Source organism: Diabrotica virgifera, chromosome 2 (genome assembly GCF_917563875.1).
Source record: "Diabrotica virgifera virgifera chromosome 2, PGI_DIABVI_V3a".
In the NCBI taxonomy this organism is placed as follows: domain Eukaryota; kingdom Metazoa; phylum Arthropoda; class Insecta; order Coleoptera; family Chrysomelidae; genus Diabrotica; species Diabrotica virgifera.
In genome coordinates, this window is record NC_065444.1 from 1,033,254 (window position 1) to 1,059,465 (window position 26,212).

Genomic DNA, 26,212 nt, shown 5'->3' on the forward strand with positions numbered 1-26,212 from the left:
ATATCTTTCCAACAGTAAAATTTTCATTTCAAATTTAATGTAGAACATTTTGGTTTAGAATTTTGTTCATGCTAAACCACTTAGGTTAAGAAATATTGACGAAAAATGTAAGAAACTCTCCCCTCTCCAACCCCCAAACATAATGCTCAAAATGGTGTAATTTTTTACTGAACATTATGTGGACCATATAGAACAATTTGGTGTTGGAGGAAAACTTTTATTTTGGATAATGGGGTTAGTCCTTTTTTTGGACCAATTATACTATACTACCTCAGTAACTTTGGAACCGTCAGTTTTAGGAGGATTATGCATAGAACCTTTTTTGTTTAAAATACAATGTACAACATTTTTGTATAGAACATTGTTCACGCTAAACCGCAGGGTTTTAGAAATATTGATGAAAAACGTAAATAACTACTAATTTGCCAACTTCTCTCCCCCCCCCCCCCCCCACAAACCCGATGCTCAAAATGGTATAACTTTTGACTGAACAATATGTGGACCATATAGAACAATTTGGTGTTGAAGGATAATTTTCACTTTGGATGTCTGGGTGTGGGTCTAGTTATACCATACTAATATTCTGCCATGCTTAGCAAAAACGCCGTATCTGCAGAGACATCATATTCGAGTAAAATCGATTTCAGTTTAAGAATTCATATACATTTACACAGGATACGGCATAAGACGCGGTGTGTTTATTGTGTTTTGGCTTAACTTACGTCATTTTTAGTAAGCAAATAAGATAGATATGCACATTTGGGTTAGAAAAAAGTAAAAATTTCATTTTTTCAGATTTTTGCAGATACAGCGTTTTTGCTAAGCACGGCAGTATTAGAATATGGTCTATCAAAAGTCAGGTATACCCTATATACATGCTTTGTTTAAATACAATGAAATAAGAGTATTGAGAGATGATGTGAACAAAAGGAGAAACTAAGATGTAGAAGTTACCTGTTTATGATAAGCTTGCACATACAATAATATCATATTTGTGGAAAAATTAAGGGACATGGAAAAAAGAAATGAATAACTTTAAATACTAACTGTTTATTATTTTAAAAGATATTTCAAAAATAAAATAAACTTACCCTGCAGAGAAAATATCCATGGCAGGAGTTAAATCTCCTGAGTCACAGTTTGCTTCAGCAATCAATGAGCTGCTCTCCGTAATTGTGGTGCTTGTACTGGAAAATCTTTCAGGAGCTAAATAGCAAACCCTTCTTCGTGAGGTGTCGAAGAAATAAGAGTAATCTGCTGGGTTATCGACTGGAACAAATGTAGGCTTGAACGAAGCAAAATCTACCAACAGTACCCAGTTCCAGGATGTGACTGTAATATTTTCGAGTTTAATATCTCCATGACAAACTCCTACTTTGTGACATTGATGCAAGGCATACAATATCTGAAAAGTTATCCAACGTTTTTCAATGTTAGTTAAAAATGGTCTTGTACTAATTCTGTCATACAAACTATACTTAATGTATTCTCTCATAATGATTCCTGCTTTCTCGGTTAAAATGATTTTCTGATAAGGAATACAGTTAACAGCTGAACTTAATTTCTTCCTTACATCTTCCAGGTGATCTTTATAAGGAGAAAGGGGTAAAGATGGATCATGAATTACAAAAACTTTAACTACAATTAAACCTTCCTGAGACTCTGCCCGAGCTACTTTTAGAAATCTAGTGCTTCCCAAACTACAAAAACAAAACAACAATTATTAAAAGAAACACAAATTTTATTATTTACCTACCTTGTATCGAATTTTAAGTTCGGAATGTCTGTCAAATATCGTTCTACTGGGAAAATTTGGGATGGGGCTATGCCCACCAGTTGATTTCCCATAATTAAAATTTATTTGTATAATTATAATAATAAAAATTAGACATTAAAATATTGAAAATATGAAAATTGATTGTTGTTATATTAGCAAGCATGTCATATGTCATGAGTCATGATGTCATCAACCATCAACTGCATCAACTGTCATAAAATGTCAATAAATGAATTGTCAACTGTCAAGGCATTTTTAATGACATTTGATGACATTTTTCTGACAGAAGGTGACAGAACATGACAGAAATATGACACCATGACAGAAGACATCTGTTTACTGTTTTTCTAGGTTATATACTTTCTATTTTGTCACAATAAAAAAATTAATTTTAAGAGATGCTAATAATTAATTTGTTATAATGGAAGTAAGCCCATTATGTATAATTTTGGTAAAATCAGACAGTAAAGGTGACAGATTACTATTTAGGTATCCTTTTCAAACTCAACACAGCAATGAACCTTCAGGAACTCGACGTAAAAATCCTTATACTCTTCCTGTAGTAGATGATTTGCTGCAGAGAAATAACCAACCACATTCTAATATTAATAAAGAAAATTTAACCGGATTTACTGACGAAGTTCTTTCTTCCCTTTTTGCGGTTAAAACTGAATTGTGTAACAGAAAGTTTGAGCTTAAAGTAAATGATGTAAGGTTTGTAAGTCACCCAACGATACTTCAACTTAGAAACAAACAGGAAAAGGAGGATGAGTCGGAGTCTGGTATGTTAGTTAATATTGTGTTTGCTTTGCAAGCTTTGGCAAGTCACTCTGTTGGTAAGTTTAAAATAAGCTGTTAAAGCATTTTTATCTTGATTAGTTGATCTTCTTCCTCTTTATAATTCTGCTTGTTCATTTACAGATTGATGCCTCTATGGAAGGTTGTTACTTCATCTTTTGCCTAGTTAGTACCTAATGCTTCTCTACAGATTGATGATTTATCTCTTGATGTTTTGACCACATTGGTTATTACTATTTAGTGTGCATTTATACAGTGTATTTTCTTCTGTCTTCCCTTCTGTTTCAATCTCTAAGCATATTTCCTGTAATTCTTCTCAGTACTCTTATCTCTGCTGTGAGTGCTGTTTCCAGTAGTATTTGTGTTGTGGCTGTGTTTTGGCTTGTTTCTGATGCAATAAGTCATTATTGATCTTACACTGGCTTTGTAAATTCTTGACTTGAAACCAGGGGGGCTTTTGGGGGTCATAACCCCCACCCCATTGTACTTTGAGGTCTACTTATATGTTTAACATCATTACTATTCCATACCCTCCAGTAGTTGTAACCCCCCTTAGGAGCATCCTGGTTACCTTCATGTTGGGCTATCAATATTGCATCATCTGCGTAACAGAGTATTTTTACTTATTTGTTTCGCATTCTGTATTCTCTTCCTTTGTTGACACTTTTGATGATTTCATCCATGCTTAAATTATTGAAGATCATAGGGTTCAATGAGTCTCCCTATCTTCCACTGCCTATATCTATGGGTTCTGTAAGATGTCCATCTATTCCTACATTCATTTTGTTGTTTTGATAGATGTTTTCAATAGTTTTTCTGATATTTAGGAGAACTTCTCTAGTATGCAGAAGATGCATTATACAGCTTTGAATCTTACTCATTCAAATGCTTTCTTCTAGTTAATCAGACACAGAAATACTGGTCATTTATATTCTAATAATTTCTCAGTAATTTGCTTTATGATGAATATTGCATCCAGACCAATCTTAAAGTACAAAATCCCTGTTGTTCAACTGCTGAACTTCTCCAATTCATTTGTTCTTGTAAAATTTTAGTTGTAAGTTTTAGGGTAGTATTTAAAAAGCTTATACCTCTGTAGTTTTCTGGCTGTTTTTATTTTCTTTTTTGAATAGTAGGATTAGTTCGCCAATTCTCCATTCTTCCCGTATTTTATTGTGTTTTATAATTTTGCTAATAAACACATTAACCGCCACATTAAAATTTTTTATTTTTGCCTTCTGGCTCTACGTTCAGAATGTAAATGTTATGTAAAGTAAATGCAATGTTAATGTAAATTATATTTAACTCACTGAGCCCCTGGGCCAAACAAGGCTTGAGTTAAATACAACTCATGTGGCGTTTAATGTGTTAATGTTGTTAATTGATCTATCATGGCTGCTCCACGAGTTTAATTTATGTTTATCTAAAAAAAGTTATGATATTATAAAATGTATTTATTAATTAATAGTTATTTATATAATTTTAGTTAAATGTTATCATGATCTGAGTAAAAGAATGGGAATTGTTTTGAAGTATGAAGAAAAAAGATGTGGGTATGTAACCGAGCAGACTCAGTTAATGACTACAGCTCATGATGATGGTTATACCAGTGGTCCAGGTAGTGCTTTTAAAATAATTTTGGAAAAGTGTTCGTTAGCTGGTAATATTAAGAAAATGTATGATGATCTATGTTCAACTGGTAAATATTTCCTTTTAATAATGTTTTTTTTTATTTATTTATTTGGAAGGTAGAACCATTTACAAACGAATACAAAAAAAATAGTAAAAGTAAAAATCACGTACAAGAAACATTAAAAATCAACGAATAAAAGACAATTAAACAATAAAATTTGTAAAATAACACAGTATATCCAATTACAGAAGATGAAAAATATCACATATTTAAATCATTAAACTCCCAAGCTGCCTTTTGAAGACATTAATGCTTGGACAGAATGGATCAAGTAGCATGTCATTGCATAAGCTGAGCATTCTCGACAAGGGAAAATGACAAGCATACTCAGTCCTATGAAAAGGAATGTAAAACATTGCAGTGTGTTGAGTTCTATGTATTGTGTTTAATTACACATTATCCAATAACGAGGGACAATTGGACGGCGTTATGCATAACTCGACCAAGCGCCAAAACATAGTTTTGAGTTAAATGGCTTCAAAGTCTTTCGTTTCTTGGTTGCTTAATGGTCGCTTAATGGTAAGTGGATTAATGTCGCTTGGTTTAGTTTTGTTTTTCTTAGTAACCGTTAACGTGACAGTAACAGGGATTTTTTCCAAGATAGTTTTAGCTATGTGTCACCAGAATCCGCTGTTATCTCGATATTAAAGAAATGGCGCTTGGTCGAGTTATGCATAACGCCGTCCAATTAATAGCATTGTTTAGAATTTTAAATAGAAACAACATATCCGCTCTCAACCTGTGGTTCTTCAATGTAGCAACATTAAATTGAGACATTATTCCAGAATAATCTGTGACGAAATTTTCAGTATTTCTTATATTAGTATGTGCTTTATAAGCTTAGGATCTTAGAAACTTCCGCTGAACGCTCTCCAATCCATCAATGTAAACTTGATGAAATGGAGACCAAACAACAGAGCAGTATTCAAGCCCTGAGCGCACTAGAAAGCAGTACAGTAATTTGAACTCAGTAGGTGAGAGATCATGACTGTTGCGATAAATAGAACCAAGATTGCGAAATCCTGTTTCCTTAATTTTAAGATAATGGCTTCTAAATGTCAGTGCACAATCCAATAATACACCCAAATCTTTAATCTCAGTAACTGAATCCAAGAATACATCATTAAGAACATATCTATTAGCTGTTAGATTATTTATACGACCAAATGAAATACAAGAACATTTAGTCGGATTTAGGCTTAAACCATTTTGTTTCGACCATAAACATATATTATTAACATAATCTTGCAGAAGATCTCTATCTGATATATCATGTATGTAACGAAATAACTTAAGATCATCAGCAAATAGTAGAAAGTGTGAGTTTTTGATAGCCTTACCAATATCATTAATGAACAAGTTAAAGAGCAAGGTACCACACTGAGAGCCTTGTGGGACACCAGAACAACAATGGAATTCTTTAGAAACATAATTGTTGATACGAACTTGTTGTGTACGTCCCATCAAAAAGCTTTTAAACCAATTAACAATGGGTTCACTAAAGCCAGACGCATGAAGTTTATGAACCAACAGGTTATGATTAACCCTGTCAAATGCCTTTGAGAAATCAGTATAAATGGTGTCGACCTGAATCTTATTCTCAAATCCACCCAACAAGTATTGTTGGTAGTTGACAAGGTTTGTTACAGTTGACTTTCCGTTAGAAAAACCATGTTGCTCATCAATAATTATGTTTCGGCAAGTCCAGGTAAGATTTATCGATACCAATTTATCTAGAAGTTTTGGGATTGCTGATTGAATAGTTATACCTCTATAATTATTTACACACTCACGATTGCCAGATTTATAGATAGGTGTAAGAAAACTATTTTTCCAATAATGTGGAAATATAGATGATGACAATGATAAATTGAAAATTTGTTGTAAAGCTTTACAAAGGAAAAACATACAGTTCTTAATAAGTGCTGCAAGTATACAATCAGGCTCTGAAGAATACATATGTAGTTTTTAAACTCATAATTCCCTCAAAAACATCTGTCAGACTAAATTCCAGAGTTTGGATATCTACACTGTACTCTAATTCAAAGTGAGGTAAATTATACTCACTATCATTATATGTACCCGAAAAATAATTGGCAAATAGATTGACTATTTCCTCACCACACTGAGCTATTACATCCCCACCTTCATTAGACATTACATTAGGATAAGCGTTAGACCCACGTGTAGCATTAACATGTCTCCAAAAAGAGCGGGGATTGCTTGAAAGATTTGCTTGAATATTCTCTAAATAGTTTTTATAACATACTGCTTGTAATGATTTACATCTTTCCCTTAACACTGAAAATTCCTCATATGAATTGCATGATGCTTTAAAATTCCGGTGAGCTATTTTTTTCTGTATGACAAGTTTAATCAATTCTCGTGAAAAGCAAACTGGAAAGTTCAACGATTTAAACCGATTGACAGGAACAAACATACTGATGGCGTCATATAAAATATGGTAAAAATTTTCTATGCAGCAATTAATATCTGATACATCTAATACCTCGTTCCAAGGAATTATTGCTAAATGTTCATTTAAAACCTGATAATTACATTTTTTAAAATCATGATAAAAGACATCATATTTAAGAAACAAATTTAAATTAACTGCAGGTAACAATATAGTATAAGCTGAATGATGTTGAGAAGTATTCAACAGAATATCAGTAGAAATCGACACAACTGCATCCCTCTGCGTACAAAAAACTAGATCTAAAAATTTATTATTAAGGTTAGGCAAAGTATTTACGTTACTAATACAAATTTACAAAGTATTTACTAATGAAGTAAATTATTAACATAATGTTGAATATGTTGCCTTTGTCAGTTCATTTCAATACACATATATGATATATTTGACGTTAATATATAATATTTATTTACCATTTTTGATAAAATTTGTTATACAAACAATGACACTAACATTACAAAAATTGTCATATTTCGCCGCTACGGACGTTGGCATAGTTTTGTGTGTCCCCACCATGTACGGAGCGAATAATGTACTAAAAGAGACGTAAGTCTCTTTATTTATTTTTCTTTATCTATATTAAATTATTGACATTTATTTTTTTAGGATTGGTTAGTTTGAGAATAAATAGATGGATACCGCTAAGTTTTTGTTTGCCACAAAAAGTTCATCAATGGCACATGCGGGGCAAAATTGTAGAGCCTGCTGACATTGACAGGTTTGTTTTGATTATAAATATTTTGTAAAACATATTTGTTGATGTAATATTTTTGTGAAAACCATAGCTACCAAAGCTCACGAGCTAGTTTAGTGGATTTTATTTAAAAAAATAAAAACTTAGCTAAAGATAGCTCGAAAACTGTAAACAGTATAGATATCGTTGAAATAAGAGATATTTTAAATGTAGGGCATAGAAAAAATATTTTAGATTTAACGCTATAGTTTTTATTTTTTTTATATTATTTTGTAGGTGTTTAAATGCTTTAAGACCGTATCACAGTTTATTACTTCTTCATCCATTACAACAAATGAACGATTTCACATCTTTAGATGGGTCTCCTTCTTTGGATCGAATGCTGTCACAATATTCTCCTTTAAAAAATTTACAAACATTAGCATCTGATTCTGACCTGACCCTAACACATGTAAGTTGTTTAAGTTGGCTCGTATACCAAAGCATTATCCAAACGCAACATGAAACACTCAACATCAGTGTTGCCAGGTCAAATTTTATTTTTTCAGTAGTTTTCAAAAATTCAGTAGAAATCAATAGATTTTTTAAGTCATGCATAATACAGTAAAACCTGTGTTAACAGTCACCTGTCAAAATCGGCCATCTGTACCAGTGTGACCAAAATTAAAAATGAATAAACATGTTCAAATTTTGTTGCAATACGAAACTACAGCCGCATTATATTTTAATTCAATCAGAGAGCACTGCAAGTGCCCCTAACGGTTTCAAGACTTTTTAGTCTTTCATCAGGAGGCACATATATGCAGCTCTCTCTGACTGAACAAGAATAATCCCTGGTGTGCAGTCACGGATTGCAACGAACGACATGGCTGGGATGCCGTAGCGACATCTGCTAGAAAAAAGTTTTCAATCTAATACATAGCACATAAAATAATATTGGAAATACCATTTTATATTCTACCGGATTAAAACATTGGAACCATTCTCTGGTCACACCTCCGAGGCTTCTAAAAATGCGAGCCATAGCGGATGCTGAAAAAGGGGGATGAGAGAATTTTACAATTTTTTTTTTTTTTTATTTATTATTAGACGGGAAACCCCCATTACAAAAAAAAATAATAGTACATTTTTGATTAAAGGCTATATCAAAACTAATCTAAATAGCATCCTATTAAAAAAAGCTTAAAAGATACATATAGGTACAAATATATCACATACAGAATGAACAAAAAGTTATTTAAACAATAAATCCATTAGGTACATAAGTTATCACTAATAAACTGGCACATATGTAATAGCAATATAACATTAACATATTTCCAAAAGAGTTCTCTTAAATGACTGAAAAGAGTTATTAAACACATCCAATCTATCTTCTCTATTCATAAACTCTAGGGATCGATTCATGAATGAGTGTCTACCATAATTTGTTGCATGAAAGCCAATAAAAAATAAGTTATTTTGTCGAAGCATTCTCTGTGGAACAGCAAATTTGATTTGTGAAAGAATTTCTGAACATGATATATTTCCATTCAATAGTTTGAAAACAAAGCAAATATCAAACATGGTTCTTCTCTTCTCTAATGTATCCAGTTTAAGATACCTTAAAATATGAGAATAGTTGTGGTCAGGAATCATATTCAGATTGAACATATAATTATAATATCGTAGGAATTTATGTTGCACACTCTCCAGTAACGACTTATAGACATTATACTGAGGAGACCAGATAATTGACCCATATTCAAGCTGTGATCTGACCAACCCAACATATACTGTCTTCACTGCCTCCAAAGATAACCCTTTACAATTTCTTAGTGTAAAACCTAACATCCTGTTCGCTTTTACTGCTAGTTTATCTATATGATCACTAAAATTCAGTTTGGAGTCAAATAGTATACCCAAGTCTTTAGCTACCTCATTTATTTTAAGATTTTGCCCATTTATAGAATAGAATGATGGTATTCTATTTTTTTTCCTATGAAATGAAATCTGAAAGCATTTATCAATATTAAGGTCTAAGAGATTATGTTCACACCACTGAGAAAGACTATCCAAATCTTTTTGTAGTAAACTAATGTCAAGATCATTACGTATAGTTAAAAATAATTTGAGATCATCAGCAAACATGAGAAAGTCACAATACTTCAAGACCTTTTTGAGGTCATTAACAAACAGGTTAAATAACAAAGGAGAGCAGTGTCCCCCCTGAGGAACCCCTGAACATACCTCAATCACTCTAGATATAAAGTTACCGATTTTAACTACTAGCCTTCTATCGCACAAAAAACTACGCAACCATTCCACCAATCTATCAGAGAAACCTATATTTCTCAGCTTCTCAACCAATAACAAGTGATTGACCTTATCAAATGCCTTGGAGAAGTCAGTATACACAGCATCAACTTGATACCCCCTCTCCAAGGCATCCAACAACCTACCATGGTATAGAAGCAAGTTGGTCATTGTGGAATGACCTCCTCTAAAACCATGCTGTTCATCAATAATGATGTGTTTGCAATGCCAGTTCAAATAACTATACATGAGACTATCAAATAATTTTGGGATAGATGATTGTATGGATACACTACGATAGTTTTTTACATCATTTCTGGAGCCTGTTTTAAATATAGGCGAGATATAACTTTCTTTCCAGATATGGGGAAAAATTCCAGTAGATAGAGACAAATTAAACAGTTTACACAATGGCTGAGATAATGAATATTTGCACTGTTTTAAAACAAGATTTGGAATGCCATCAGCCCCAATCATTAGCTTATTAGAAAGAGTCCCTAACTTTTCGAAAACCTCAGATACACGTATCACAGGACAATCTATGTTAATTTGGCTATAAAATTTTTCAGGAGACATTGCCTTTGCATTTGAGAAGACTGTAGAAAAGTGATTAGCAAATAAGTCAACAATTTGTTGACCATTGGTAGCAACTGAATTATTTAGAACCATGTTTTTCGGAATATTACTTGATGTTCTCCTACCATTAATGAATTTCCAAAAATTCTTTGGATTACTAATCAAATCCCTATTTACAGATGTCAGATAATTTTTGTGACACTCTTGACTCAATCGTTTACATTGTGCTCTCAACATACTAAATTCATGATAGTCCCTTTCACTATAAGACAGCTTATATTTTTTATGTTTACTCTTTTTTAGTGATATCAATTCTCTTAATTCCCTAGAGAAGAAAGAGGGATAGCTGGATGTTCTAAATTTTTTCTGTGGAATAAAACATTCAATACCAAAAGTTAAGATATTATAAAAATCTGACACAACAGTGTCAATATCATTATGTGTAAATATATTGTCCCAGTTTACTGAAAATAAGTAATCATTTAGACCCTCATAATTGCCATTCTTAAAATCAAAATAAAATTCCTCTATTTTAAGTGAATCTAACATTTCATTTTTCCCTATTTTAAAATTACAGGTGTAAGAGGTATGGTGAATAGAGTCACAAAAAAGTGGATCTAAAGACTTACAACATTCCATTGAATTATCATTGGTAAAAAGAAGATCCAGAAATACATTTCTGCTATTTGGTGTATTAATCATTTGGAGCATATTATAAAAACCATATGTTTGTGCTAGATAAAGAGCTGGAGAACCTGAAGAACAGTTTACTTTAACACCATTATTAGAATTTGACCACTGTACACTAGGCAGATTAAAATCACCCACTATGTAAAACTTGGTATCAGGATATGTAGCACAGATTTCTTCAACAGCCAGACAGTGGTCACTGTATTGATCCTCAGTTGATCCAGGTGGTATATATACACCGCCCACCACAAAACTTGTTCCAAAATATTTACATAATATAAACAACTGTTCGATGTGGCTTTCAGTTTTCTTAATAATTGAAGCTTGGATGTAACTTTTAACAAATACCAATATGCCGCCACCTCTGGTTTTTGATGTAACTTGCATGTTCCTGTCAGCACGAAAAACATTATAGCTACTATCTCCACCAAGCTCCTCAGATAAGATGTCCTCGCTTAACCAGCTTTCTGTAATAACAAGGATATCATAACTTGAGCAACTCAGCATTAAATCCAACTCAGCTAATTTAGTGCGAAGTCCACCAACGTTTTGATAATACATTAGTAATGGGGTATTAACTAGTTTTTTCTTTTATTATTCGAGCCATTATCTGAGTGGTTATCCCTTTTGACTACTTTCGGACACCCATTGATGTAACGAATTATATAACAACTATCGTCAACTTCATTGTTTTTATCATTAAGTTCAGTTAATGCTTTTTTAAATTGGTCTCTCTGTAGGGTAGTCTTATCTGAAGTGATTTTATAACCAGATTCCACCAATTTTTTCTTAGCTTTCAACGCTCTTTTCACAAAAAGTTGATTTATAATTCATCTCCCATCTGCCCAGCGCGGTAAAGTTCCAACGAGAATGGATCCCCGTACTCTGATTAGAGTCAAATGAAAATTAAAAATTAATAAACATTTTCAAAACAACAAAACACCCCTTCCACATTAAGAAGGAAATACGAGCCAATCAGCTTTTAACGTATACTTTACGCATGGAGAGCTAATTAATCATTAAGAAGAAGACTACGTATTTTCGGCTGCAATGCTATTCAAATGGGGATTCATTTTTTTCGAATCCTGAGAAAACTAATAAGTATTTTTGAAAAATTTAAACGCAGAATGAAAGATTACGTTATTAGCGAGGGCCAAAAGTCCCTAAGAACTTCTATAATGTTTATTTTAATAAGTTACAGGGGTGAAAAATTAAGAGAAAATTTAGTGTTATTTTTAATTTCAAATATCTGATTCAAAATAAACTTTTTATTTATTCTAAGGGACTTTCGGCCCTCGGTAATAATTTAGTCTTTCATTCTGCGTTTAAATTTTTCAAAAATATTTATTGGTATTTTCAGGATTCGAAAAAAATGAACACACTGTCCGTGGTAATATTTTCTAAATCTATCTTTGTCTTACAACGCATTCAGCCGAATATAATATTGTCAGCATATTGTCAGTCAGACACTGACAATCAGTGACAATTTTAAATATTTGACATGGTATCGGGAATAGTTTGAGTTGTTGATTAAATACTATTGATATATTATAGTGTATTTTATAAATAATTGATTTAAGACGTGAACTTAATAAAAAGTTATTTATTTTGTATTATTTGTGGAAGATCCAAGCAGAGAATACATCAGGATAATATATTTTGTGATCCAAGTATTTTGTTGTTAAAGATGTTCGAAATTGTAAGCGTTCCATAGTAACAATATATTATTAAAAAATCACTTTAACACTTTTCCTCTTTTCTCGATTGAGTATTAGTTTTTTTGTACAAACAAATTATTACAATCACTGAATACATAGTTAGTGAAAAAATTATCACATTTATTAACTGAATTAATAATTTGCAATGATACAAATAACAGTTATCCAAGAGCTTTCAAAAGCCATCTCTTTAAGTTAATGAAGACATTGTCAAGTAGAATGACATTCTCTAGTAATGTTTACATATCCATACCAGTGTGAATTTTACTACACGTAATTTGCAGTGTGAAGACAGCAAAAGTAGGGATAGCCGTAAAATATTTGCGAATTATGTACCCATGGCCTTAATGATTTCTAATTAATAAGTTAAAATTTGTTTTTAATTTATTAATTAGAAATGTATAATAATTAGCTCTCCGTGCGTGACAAGCTTAACAGGTAAATTTCTATGAAAGCTTTAAAAATATGAGATTATTTGGCCGCGTCCATATTATAAAGGTGGCCGTAAATACCAGGTCATAAATAAGAGCATCTACATTCTACATATAATTGGTTTGAAGAATTTTAAAACTGGCCGATTTTGACAGGTGGCCGTTAACACAGGTTTTACTGTATTCTTCTTCTTCTTGTGCCACTCCTATCAGATATTAAAAATCATCAAGGCTATAATCATTTACTGTATTACACATAGCTTCAAAATCTACTGATTTCTACTGATTTTTTGAAAGCAAAACTACTGAAGAAATAAAAACTGACCTGGCAACCCTGCTCTCACTGCATATCTTTCCACAATGTATGTTATATGCGATTTCTGTAGGATATTGCTTTGGTGTACGAGTCCACTAATACAGAATGTGAATGGTTGGAAATAAGTTACTGAAATGTAAATCATTGTAGGTGTTTGAACTAACAGCTCATTTAGTGTACTGGGCGAAAGCAACAGTGATATTTCCAGTATGTTCAACGAATAAATATATCATATCTCCAAATGCTCCCATTCACATTCATTCACCACTCGTAGATAAGTTTAGCGAAGCATTTCCAGGTAAGCTATAACATACAGTTGATCCCCAACCTTTTTTCAGTGCGTCACTAATTTTGACGTCATATAAGATTTTAAGAATGTCGATAATCGAGGCATGATATTTTAATTAAATCTGACAGTTGTCAGAATATTTATGTTTATATATCAATGTTTATATAAATATTTTCCAGAATATTAATTTTTAAAATATTTTAAGGAAAAAATAAATATATAATACAATAATTTCACTATACAATGTCCAAATATACCAATGACAAAATATTTATATTTATGTCGTTGACAAATTTTTGACCTAGAATTACAATTGTCATTTTATTCGTTAACATTGTAAAAGTACTGTCACGATAGATTGATTACTTTTGTTTCAAATTATATTTATTCGCATCATGGCTTGGTAATCTACAGGGTTGGCAAAAACCAAAAAAACCAGGTTTTTTGGTTTAAACCAATAATATGGTTAATAACCAATAAACCAATAATATGGTTTGGTTAATAAACAATGAAAAAAAATGATTGAGACAACTTTTATTTTTATTTACACACACTAAAAATTAATATAACAAAAAAACATCATCAAACGTTACAATATTCAAAATAACTAAGTTCGAAAGTAAAAAAATATAAATTATTTATCTTAATTTTCTTAATTTGCGGCAGCTGTAGTAAAAACTTCATTTAAAAACACCAGTTTGGAGGCTCAGTAAAAAAAAATAAAAATAAAAAACCAGATTTAAACCAACTGGTTTTTTTAAGAAAAAAACCAGTTGGTTTAAACCAAGGTTTTAAGCATGTTGGTTTAAACCTGCCAACCCTGGTTATCTATTTAGAGTATTGTAATTGTCAACCAATGATACATGTCGCTTTAATATGGAAAACCCTTCAACGAATACATAATTTTCCAAGTTCTATGTATAATAATCACGGACGTACGTTTTTTCTGTCACTTCGAGCTTAATGTGTAAGAGCGAATTCAGCAAACTATGACGCACTTGAAAAAAGGATTTGGGATCAACTTTAAACCAAATTAATTAGTGTAGGTGGCAGTGTGATTTGAACTTAGTATCGATCAGATTACCTAACAAATAATTTATCATTTTTTAAAGCATTCACCCGTTCTTGTTTTAGGCTTAAACTTAATAAGAGTCATCAGCGAATTTTCATTACCGACCTCTTTAGGACAAAAGTGCAATCCGCTGTGTCACCCTACGCAACAGTCTCAACTGGTACAGACCATTATTTGGATGCTACAACATCACCTTTTATTACAACTTCACACATACATTCAGTATATGCCCACTGATAATGGATTAGTACTACATAAAACGTAAGTTAACCATTTATGAACTCAAGTAATTCAGCTAATCTCGTAATTCCATTAAGTTAATATTCGCCACGGCCAAATTGGTCGAATTGAGCTATGAACTGCTGCCCCATCCACCGTATTTTCCAGATTTTACTCCGTCCGACTTCTTTTTGTTTTCAAACTTGAAAAAGTTATTTGCCTCGCAGAAATTTGAGTCGAATGAGGATTTCTTCGCCGCCATGGAGGCCTAGTTTGTAGACCTCGAGAAAACACATTTTTCAGAGGGATTATACAAGTTGTAGCATCGCTGGGTCAAGTATGTCGAGCTGAAAAGGAGACTCTGTTGAAAAATAAATCGCTACTTTTCCAAAATTTTTGTACTTTGCTTGTGCCAAGTGCCTTTACTTGGCTCTCGAACATTTAGAGATATTATGAATGTTAAAAAAGTTATTAATCAACGGGGGAATATGTAGTTAAAACGTTTTAAATGATAAAAATAAAATATTTAAGTAAAAAACTAAACAACTTTTTCTAACATAGTGGTAGGTATATGTTTTGTTAATGTCGAAACAATAATTTACGAATATATTAAAAGTATTAATTTTTTTGTTGTAGTGATAATCATAAGAAACATTTGACATCACCATCACCCAGAAGTAGTACTGTAATGTCAAATTACCAAATAACCCATACAGAAAGAACTGAATCGGAAAGTGGAGCATCTAATATATCAGAGGCGCCGGAACTGATAACTAACAGAAATATTACGTAAGTTTAGAGAATTTTAGACGTGTCAGTAAGAGAAAAGTTGTGCTTATAAGGGGTTTGTCTTTTAAATTATTAGAAAAAGTGGCCGGAAAACAGCTCAACCGTCTGTATTGTATCACGAGACACGCATTTATGATATGTCGCTAGATGTCGGTAAAACCGACTAGCGACGCATGGTTTCCAGCATGGGTCGAGCGACCGTCGCACAGTGTTCAATATTGAAGGAAACGTGATCGAAAGTAAAAAAAAAATATCTGAGAATGCAGAAATTAAGGGGTTTGTTTGTACTCCTCATGATGCAACTTTTCAGCAAAAATTGATTTTTTAAGTTTGTTATGGCCAGATGTATTAATGATCAAAAGTACAAAATTCAATATAATTTTATACATCAAATTTAAATCCTCAGAATATGCCTTCTACTTTGATTATTACTTCATTTATGTGGATAACTAATGTAAAAGTAATTATTGGAGATAAAAATACATACTTTAAAGATTAAAATGATTTAGTTAGCTTCACGGAAAGGTGATTATAATTTTGATATAATCGGCTGTCTAAAAACCTATACAATTTTTGATAAAATTAATGTTTGACAGCGTATTACGTTTATTGTGCCATCTTGTGCCACGTTAAATCCTTCACTAGATGAAAGATTACAATGTAAGGAATAAAAAAATATATAATACAAACTGCGGAAAACTGCGCAACTGAGTACATGGCGCATTGCATCGAGCGCTGCGCGCGCTTAGTCTGAATTAATTGTATTCGTACGTATTGTTTACATGTACGTATGTCAAACACATGATATTTGTTGGGGTTGCGAAAAGAGATTTTAGTTTTGATGAAGTAGTGTTTTTGCTTAATAGAGAATATATTGTACATTCGTTTTATAAATAGCTATATTAACAATTTATTGAAGTTATATTTCTTTAGGCGCGATTGGGAAAAATGTTGGGATTTGGAGTAAATGTAAATGTGCGCGAATTCATCAAAAATTGTTAGCTCTACGCGCAGATACGTTATAGGGAATTTTCAACGCTTCTCATTTGTTTCGAGCTTCCGTCATAATCTGTCGCATAATCCGTGTATATTAATACACTAAGCAGTAAAATTAACGCACCACCTGTAAAATGGGACATTTTTGATGTCTCGAATTTCCTAAACCTCTTGTCCGATTTAAGTTATTTAATATGTTATATCCTTATTCTTTAACAATATCTCCGTAATAATATTGTTGCTAGACGGGTAAGATGTCATTGTATACCGGGTGTACCAATAATACTGTGTTTTTTTTTCTAAAAGTATTGAGTATTTCTTACCACGCATAACACTGTTAAAAATATATATACAGAGTGTTTCATTAAGAATGTCCAATGTCTGAGTTGTAGATTCTAGACCTCGAAATATTAAGATTTAAACAAAATCAGAGTTACAGAGTGTGTTATTTAAAAATTTAAAAACTATGCTCAGTATTTTAAAACTATTCTACGTTTCCTTCTCATACTTGACAGACAGTGAAGGTACTATACACCGTATGAAATTATGTTAAATATCCGTTTCTAGTTAGTCCCAGAGGCGTACGAGATAGGGGACAGTGAGGGGTTGATCCTTTCCAATTCCTACTCCACTGGCGGAATTTCCATTTTAGCGCAATTTTTCGATTCTCCAATACTCGCCATGTAAATAACATACTCCTCACACCTAACGATAAAATTATTCGTTTTCGAGATATTTGAACTTAAACAAGTAACGGCACAGATATTTTGAATAATGTATTGTGTCGCTTAATTTTAAAATATCTCGAGAAAACTTGATTTTATCATTAATAATGAATAATATACTCTTCAGTCTTAACGATAAAATCATTGGTAATAGAGATACTTGAAGTTTAAAATTAAGCGGCACAATACATTAATTAAATATCTGTGCCGTTTCATGTTTAACTTCAAATATCTCGAAAACTGATGACTTTATCGTTGCGAATGAAATGTATGTTATTTACATAGAGATAGTATTGTAGAATCGAAAAATTGTGCTAAAATGGCATTTCCGCCAGTAGTGTAGAATTTGGGAAGGCTCAACCATTCACTGTCCCCTGTCGTACGCCTCTGGTAATAGGCAGAAACGATTGTTTAACATAATTTTATAGGGTGTACAGTACCCACACTTTTTGCCAAGTATGAAAAGGATACGTCAAATAGTTTTAAACCAATGAGCAAAAAATTATTTAAATTTTTAAATAAAACACCCTGTAACTCTGTAACGAGCCACATTTTATTTAAGTGATTTGGGTTAAATCCTAATATTTTGAGGTCTAAAATCTACAAATCAAATTGGACATTCTTAAAGAAACACCCTGTATAACGATATTTTTTAAGTAATTCTCTTTACTCTTTAATAATACTCGTTATACGGTATAATACCTCAAATATTCCAAGTTTTCAGCCGGATCACTTTTACAGTTTAAACAAATTTAGTTTCGATCACGTTTTGACCAATTTTGAACACTGTGCGTCGACTCGACGAAAAAGTCGAGAGCACTTGGTGTGTCTTACTCCATATAAGTAAAGTAAAACAAGGCGCCGCTGTCGACGTCGTCACGGCGGTCCACTCGACGTACGCCGCTTCGTCTGTGTTAGCTCTTGTGCTTTTCTTTCTGTTTGGTATCTCCTTCGTTGGAGTTAGTAGATCTTTTTAAAGATTTCTCATTTTCGGATCTTTTTCTTTAGGCTATTGTTTATTCCAGTTGCTAACTGTTTTTTATTATTGTTCTCTTTCATTCATTTTTGAATGGTGTTTTAGGTTAGAGAATGTTAGTTTTACCTCTACAGAAGACGATAAACAAGACTACCAGGAGGAATTACTTCTGGATTTTCCCGATGAAGAAAGAAGTTCTATTTTCAAAGTAAGTACGAACAGTACCAGAGAACAAGTACTATGTTTTAAATTATATTGAATGCGGTCTTTGGCCACAAATTAATTTATCTTAATCAAAGATGAAGTAGTTTTCAGTCCTAATAGCAATATTAATAATATTTAAAAATATTAAAATATTACTAAAAGATTTTTAAATTGAAAACTTATTGGTCCATTTCCTTGGTAACACCTCCATGGCTTCTAAAATTTGCAACCCAGATGGATGCTGAAGCGAAGAAGACAAGAGGGAATTCAAAAACTTACAATTCATGACCCCGTCTGTTCAGCTGGTAAATTCTAACAGAAAATGGACCTAGTTACTCAAAGAAGTAACGACCAATATAAAAACAAAATAAAAATTCCATTTTTATTCAGTTGCAATGCGAAGGCATTTTTATTCAGTTGCCTTCGCATTGTAAAAAATTGAATTTTTATTTTATTTTTATATTGGTCGTTACTTCTTTGAGTAACTATTTTGGGAATTCCCTTTTGTCTTCTTCGCTTCAGCATCCATCTGGATTGCAAATTTTAGAAGTCATGGAGGTGTTACCAAGGAAATGGACCTATAAGTTTTCAATTTAAAAATCTTTTAGTAATATTTTAATATTTTTAAATATTATTCATATTGCTATTAGGATTGAAAACTACTTCATCTTTCAATTGCCAGATGACGCTAGTCACCTAGTCCATTCACGTCAGTTGCGGTCTGGGGGATAAACTCTCGGTGTTGGCCAATTGGAGTATGGAGTAGCAGGCCTACGTTCTCTCCAATGAGACTCCAACAAGAGTCAAAAATCGTCGTTTCAGAGGGCTGGACTGCGCTCCGTATTCTAATTGAAAAATAAGATTGTTTTGCCTTCGCATTGCAACTGAATAAAAATGGAATTTTTATTTTATTTTTATCTTAATCAAATTGAAAGGGAATTAATTAATAAGGTCAAATCACTAGTGTTTTTTATTGCCACTCGGATTGCCTTTCTTTACCACTCGGATTTGCTTCTACACTGAACACTTATATTAGGCTTTAAGACTTCCTTCTTTTCAGTTTTCTTCTTTGGTCTTAGCGTTCTAGTAGCTGCAAAACCTCGACAGTAGTAAGCAAATGTAATGTATTTTAGGATTTTCTGGCTATTTTCTTCATGGTAGGGGAGCAAAGTATGCTAAATGTGCAGTCACTCGAGCGCTTTGGGGACCTATTGGGTTGTGAAGAGTAGGTCCCAAAGCCAAAAAAACTTAAGTAAAGTTTTCCATTTTAGTGGGCGCTTGCCATATTTTAATTTAATTTTCCACTTCCAACAATCGTTTTTTTCTGATTATAACGCCATCTATCCATAATTCGAAAAAATGTTTCGCATGAAAGTTACTTATTTTTACGTAAGGAATCCAAATCTGCAATAAAAAATGGGGGCTTCTATTTAGGATTTTAAAGTAACCCCCCACCCCACCTCCGTGGGAGGTCGTGTGTGGTGCCATTCTATAGATTTTTCAAAAATATTGAATAAGTATATTTTACAGTTTTTCGATCTGATGTTCATTTCGCGAAATATCGCCGGATTCGTATTTAAAATATTAAATTTACCCCCCACCCCTCTCCGTGGGAGGTCGTGTATAGTATCATTCGATAGATTTTTAAAAAATATTGAGCACAAATTTTTTATTTTTTCGATCTGTCATTTATTTCGCGAAATATTCGCTTTTTCCTTGTGAAACTTTGCGACTCGCCCATTTCCTTACGCCCAGCTCAAATCGTCAGATTTTTGAAATATACACTCTTTTGCATGTATTTAACTAAAGTTATCTTAATCTGACAATTTGGAGTTTTTTTAAGGATAGATTTTTTTTTTCGGGCCCCCCTTAACGAACTCCCCTGTGTTAAGAGCCAATATATGGTAGACGTACATCTGCAGGGTACCAGGTTTCTCTCCATATGATAACCTGACGCGCTCGAGTAACTGCAAAAATCCCCGCTTGGGCTCCCCTACCATTATTTGATAGCTGGAATTCTAAGATCTCTGTGTAGATCATCATTTCTGCTCTACTACACTAAGTAACTACTTTAAGAACTGGCGCTTACGTCCTAACACAAGCAAAACTGAAACCTGTCTCTTTCACCTGTCCAATCAACTTGCGGGCGATACTATCAATGTAAATGATACAGATATTAAACATAACAACCCCAAATATCTAGACGTCACACTTGATAGAACACTCACCTTCAAAAGTCATCTTACAAACGCAGTCGATAAACTAAGAATAAAATAACAAAACTTGCTGGAACAACTTGGGGTGCTTCTACAGATTACACTTCGGACCTCTGCTCTAGTTTTGGTTTTTTCAATGGCAGAATATTGTGCACCAGTATGCTGAATAGTGCACATACAAACAAAATCGATGTCTAACATAATCAAACCATGAGAATAATCACTGGAACAATAAAAACAACCACAGCGAGATGGATGTCTACTTTGAGCAATATTGCTCCACCAGATCTACGCCGCACAGCAGCATTAGTGAGAGAGTGCCAGAGAATTGTAGCCGACATACAATTACCAATCCATCAAGACATACCAGACATCTCAAAAGAGCACCAGCGACCGAGATCTATAAATCCTCCAATCAGATTTGCCCGAAAAATTTGTGATTCCTATGATATACATAGGCAATGGTCCACAAGATGGATGCCAACAACAGAGTCAGACTATATTCAGATATCCATCCCAACTCAGGGTTTCATCAGATCAAATTTGCCTCGGATCATTTGGGCGAGGCTTAATCGCATACGTACCGGACATGGTAAATGTGCTAATTCGCTTTTCAAATGGTGTCGTGCGAAAGGCTACGGTGCAGTTGCGGATCATCTAGAGAGACCATTGTGTTTCAAACTGACTAAACCGTGCCTACCGTGGAAACCTTCATCAGGTTCAGGACTTGTGGTATGTTCCCCAGAAGCAATTGAATGGCTATATAAATTGGACATTAATATTTAGGTTTATTCATTCTATTTTAGAAGTCCATACGCTAAATAAATAAATCTGATCTACCATGGATAATGTACTATACATCTTATGATTTTAATTTGACATTTCCGGTTGAAGTTAACATTGGTGTTTTTTTCCACATCCCCATAGTTGGTTGCCATAGGGTCATACTGGTTTAAGTACTTCTTCTGACATTCTGACGGTGCCTATAACAGCGTTCCAGATGTTTGCGTACATGGCTAGCCTTACTTTGCTGGCAGTTATTCGGAATAATCCAGTGCAGGGGCATTTTTTCAGTTTTTGAAACCAAGAGATTCTTATATTCACTGGCCCCTCTTTCCGTACACCTAGCCCCGAAGAATGAATCGCAACAAGCCATCTATCAGCTTACTACTCATAATATGACCCAGATAACCAAATTTCCGCTCTTTATTTATTTAACAAGTGTACCTATGAATGATTTCCCATCCCTTCTTATTCTACATAAACATAACATTAACATCAGTCGCCTGGTCCATCCATGAAATTAAAAACTATAACGTGTCGAAAAGCCTGTACGGATTGTTGATTATTTTATGTTAATTCTGATTATATGATATTGAATAATATTTTTGTCCAGCCTCTATTTTAAACAAGTTATATCAGTTTTTTGGAAGTCCAAATAACAATTGTTTTTTGCAATATTTTGTACACTCCTGGCCAAAAAAATCCGGACACTTTAAAAATGGGTCATTTTTGATGTCTCGAATCTCCTAAACCTGATGTCCGATTTTAGTAATTTTTTACTATGTTATAGCCTTATTCTTTAAGAATCTCGATATAGTAATATTGTTGCTGAACAGGTAAATGTCGTTGTATACCGGGTGTAACAATAATACTGTTTTTTCCTCAAAGTTCAGAACACCCTGTGGAATATTCTAGCATTTAAAAAATACTGAAATTACAACTCAATTGTAGCCTTAGGCTTTCTTAACAAGTTAGGTACTTTAACAACTAGCCATGTTCTTCATCAATACAGAGTGTTTCTAAATAAGTGCAACAACCCTTAAGCGTTAATTATTCTACATGAAAAAATGTCCGCAAATGCTTCGTTTTCGAAATACGGTATGTTGAATTTTTTCTTACAAACTGACGATTTATTTATTGCTCTAAAATCGGTTGAGGTATGGAAATGAAATTTGGTGGGTTTCAAGAAGTAGTTATTTTACATTTTTTGACATACAACAAAAAATTTTATATTCAACATTGGCGTGCATACATGGTATATAACCGGGTTATATGACAGGTGTGCACGCCAATGGTGAATATAAAATACATAATTGTATGTAAAATAAATGCGCAATTTCTACTTCTTAAAACCCACCAAATTTCATTTGCATATCTCAACCGGTTTTAGAGCAAGAAATAAATCGTCTGTGTGTAAGAAAAATTTAACATCCTGTATCTCGGAAATGAAGCATTTGCAGACATATGTTAATAAATCAAACGGTCATTATTTTTTCATGCAGAATTTCTTCTTAAAGTTTGTCGCACTTATTTAGAAACACCCTGTATTGATGCAGAACATGGCTAGTTGTCAAATTATTTAACTTTTTCATTATCCAACATAAGTGAATGAGTCATAAAGCAGAATGTTAAAAAAGGCTTAGGCTACAATTGAGTGTTAATTTCAATATTTTTTAAATGCTAGAATATTCCACAGGGTGTTCTGAACTTTGAGGAAAAAACATACTATTATTGTGACACCCGGTATACAATGACATTTACCTCTTCAGCAACACTACATCGATATTCTTAGAGAATAATCCTATAACATAAAAAAAATCACTCAAATCGGACAACAGGTTTAGGAAACTCGAGACATCAAAAATGACCCAAGTTTAAAGTGTCCGGATTTTTTTGGCCAGGAGTGTATTACATGTTTTATTTTCATACAAACAAATTTTTTGGACTATTTTCTCAAATTATATTTCTCAAATATATAATGTATTTTTAGTTGGTTAGCACCTTATGCAACTATTTCGCATTCGATTTTTTTATTTGACTGTTTAAATTGTCCAAAAAATTATCTTTCGATCCACGTGTAATGTATTGTAGATTCCTGCCACAAATACACCGGAGGACCTGAAACTATTCGCCCGCTTATGTAGAAAAGAATACTTTCAAGGCAACCACCACGTGGAAGAAATCATGTACCTGGAAAACCTACGAAGGAGTCAATTACTACAATTGTTGGACAAGTTTAGGGACGTGCTGATTACGTACGAGACGGAAGATCCTGCTATAGCAATGTTTTCCTGCTCTTCATAGCACACGATGAAATTCTATTATTGACTGGATTTCATTTGTGAGATGGTGGTACAAAATTATTTGTCCAATGTTAAAAAATTAGTAGATGCCGGTTATGCTATTTTGAAATCCTTGTAACATCTCTTAGGTCGCATTGTACATTTTATTTAGTTACTGAAAACTATTCTAGAAAAAAATATATCTGGAAATTAAAAACTATTAATTTAAAATTAAAATTTATTTAGAGCCATCGCAAAAAATCGTAATTAAGACAGGGTATGAAATTATTTAAAAATAAGGGAAATAAATGAAAGAAACAAATAAAAAATTAAGGTCGGCGAAATGAGCTACTGAAGACGATATATAGACAATTGAAGCCAAAAAATAAACTGGTATGGACACCTGCAGAAAATGATGATGACCGAAAGAGATAAAAAAATGGACTTCGCCAACTAGAAGAAAACAAGGGAGACCAAGATGCCCCTATACAGAAAATGTCGAAGGTGCAATGACAGTAGGAGATTTAAAAACTGAAAATGGAGTGATATAACTTTCCGAAATTTTTGTTCTTTCTAAAATTCTTCTAAAATTCCTCATTAATTATGGTTTTTTCATTGGCTCGATAATATTATTTATTGTTATTTTATTTTTCAAATATTCCACTTTTCAATAAATTCACACGTACTCGTCAGGAATACAAATGTTTGAAGGTAGAGTGGACCTTGTCAAAAGTACACCCTATCGATATAACTTCGACATTCCTTTAATCAAATATTCCTTGAAATGTATATAGATATCGAAGTGGAATTGAAGCGAAAACATGAATGTGACTATACTAAAATCACAACCAAGATGCATTAGTAATAAACAATCAAAGACACGTTGAATGCTACTAGGAGCACTCCCGAATCATTATTTACTTACACATTATTTAGGAGTGCTCCTTGTAACATTTAACGTGTCTAGGTTTGTTTATTTCTAATGCATCTTGATTGTGGTTTTAGTATAGACTTATTTTATGTGAGAGAGAGAATATTGAAAGCAGAGAAATACACTGAATATACCTTTAATGATATCAATATATTTCAAGGTCCTGGAATCGTGGTAATATTTGGCTTTTAATTCCTAGTTGTTTGTGATTATAGATTTATTTATTTATTTGTTGTAATTGCATTTTTATACATACCAAATACTAAAAAAAAATATATATCGATTTTTTAAAAATAAAAGTTTTACAAAACTCTTCGTCGTTTCTTTACTTTTTATACTTAGAACCGCAGTTCGAATATTGAACAGTAATATTTAATTATAGAGGCATCACTCTACTCAATATGGCATATAAAGTGTTGTCCAACGTACCGTACAAAAGACTCCTCCCCTACGCCGAACAAATAGTGGTAGGATATCAGTGCGGTTTCCGTCCTAATAAATCAACAACGGACCAGATATTTACAGTGAGGCAGATTTTTGAAAAAAAAACCCTAGAGTTTGGTGTCGACACATATTCTTGAACTTCAAAGTTTCAAAGCTGCATACGACTCAGTTAATAGAGGTAAACTTCTACTTGCTATGGTAGAATTTCAAATACCGCTTTATCTTGTCCAATTAATTAAAACACTCACAAGAACAGAGAGCATGTTAAAAATTCAAAACGATTTTATCTTGGTCCTGGGGGTTGTTACCCCCGATGATGGGATTGATTTGTTAAAACACTATTTACCAGAATATATTTATTTAGAACACTAAATACGACAGTAACTAGTTGGTGGACAACGTCTCTGATCTAACCACGTCGATGTCTGAATAATAAATAATCTCTTTACTTTCTCCGGGCTACTTTGGGACTACACCCAAATATGAGCGTGAATTCCTAATAGGAACATAATTGCTGACTTCGGTGTTTTCAAAACGAGTGGCCTACATTGCAAAACCAATGTCACCCATTTACGTAATGTAAACAATGCATGTAAATAATATTTGTTTAAAACTTTTTAAAAGTTAAATCGATATGGATTTTTTGGATGCTAATAGGTTTGTTCGTAGTACGATCCAAACGATCAGCAACCGTTGCCAACCATCAGACGCATGCGCAGTTAACTGTTGGCGCTGCGCAGTTAACAGTTTGAGTTCGTAGACTACGAACGCGCATGCGTCTGATGGTTGGCAACGGTTGCTGATCGTTCTACGAACAAACCT

At 33.0% G+C, this 26,212-nt stretch overlaps 3 protein-coding genes across 4 annotated transcripts in view; 2 read left to right on the top strand and 1 right to left on the bottom strand.

The window, feature by feature from the left end:
- LOC114337541 (phosphoinositide 3-kinase regulatory subunit 4) overlaps positions 1-1,947 on the bottom strand; it is a 45,899-nt gene extending 43,952 nt beyond the window's left edge. For both annotated transcript variants that reach the window (XM_050643296.1, XM_050643295.1), the window contains exons 1-2: positions 1,757-1,947; positions 1,092-1,700 (exon numbers count right to left, since the gene is read on the bottom strand). In XM_050643296.1, the coding sequence (XP_050499253.1) occupies positions 1,092-1,700; positions 1,757-1,848 (701 nt within the window). In that variant the 5' untranslated portion in view covers positions 1,849-1,947. The remainder of the gene's footprint in view (positions 1-1,091; positions 1,701-1,756) is intronic.
- Positions 1-26,212, top strand: part of LOC114337532 (facilitated trehalose transporter Tret1-2 homolog) — a 337,833-nt gene that overhangs the window by 224,552 nt on the left and 87,069 nt on the right. The gene's annotated exons all lie outside the window — the stretch shown is intronic.
- LOC114337530 (GATOR complex protein NPRL3) lies at positions 2,097-25,258 on the top strand. The gene is made up of 9 exons (XM_050643298.1): positions 2,097-2,613; positions 4,062-4,274; positions 7,351-7,462; positions 7,715-7,889; positions 13,615-13,762; positions 14,888-15,086; positions 15,681-15,833; positions 18,636-18,738; positions 23,825-25,258. The coding sequence occupies exons 1-9, from the start codon at positions 2,199-2,201 to the stop codon at positions 24,035-24,037; spliced, it is 1,731 nt and encodes a 576-aa protein (XP_050499255.1). The 5' UTR covers positions 2,097-2,198; the 3' UTR covers positions 24,038-25,258.

Coding starts and splice junctions, on each gene's coding strand:
- LOC114337530 (XM_050643298.1), top strand. CDS start 2,199: ATGGAAGTAAGCCCATTATGTATAATTTTGGTAAAATCAGACAGTAAA. Junction 7,463..7,714: donor GAGCCTGCTGACATTGACAG/GTTTGTTTTGAT, acceptor ATTATTTTGTAG/GTGTTTAAATGCTTTAAGAC. Junction 15,087..15,680: donor GGATTAGTACTACATAAAAC/GTAAGTTAACCA, acceptor TTTTTGTTGTAG/TGATAATCATAAGAAACATT.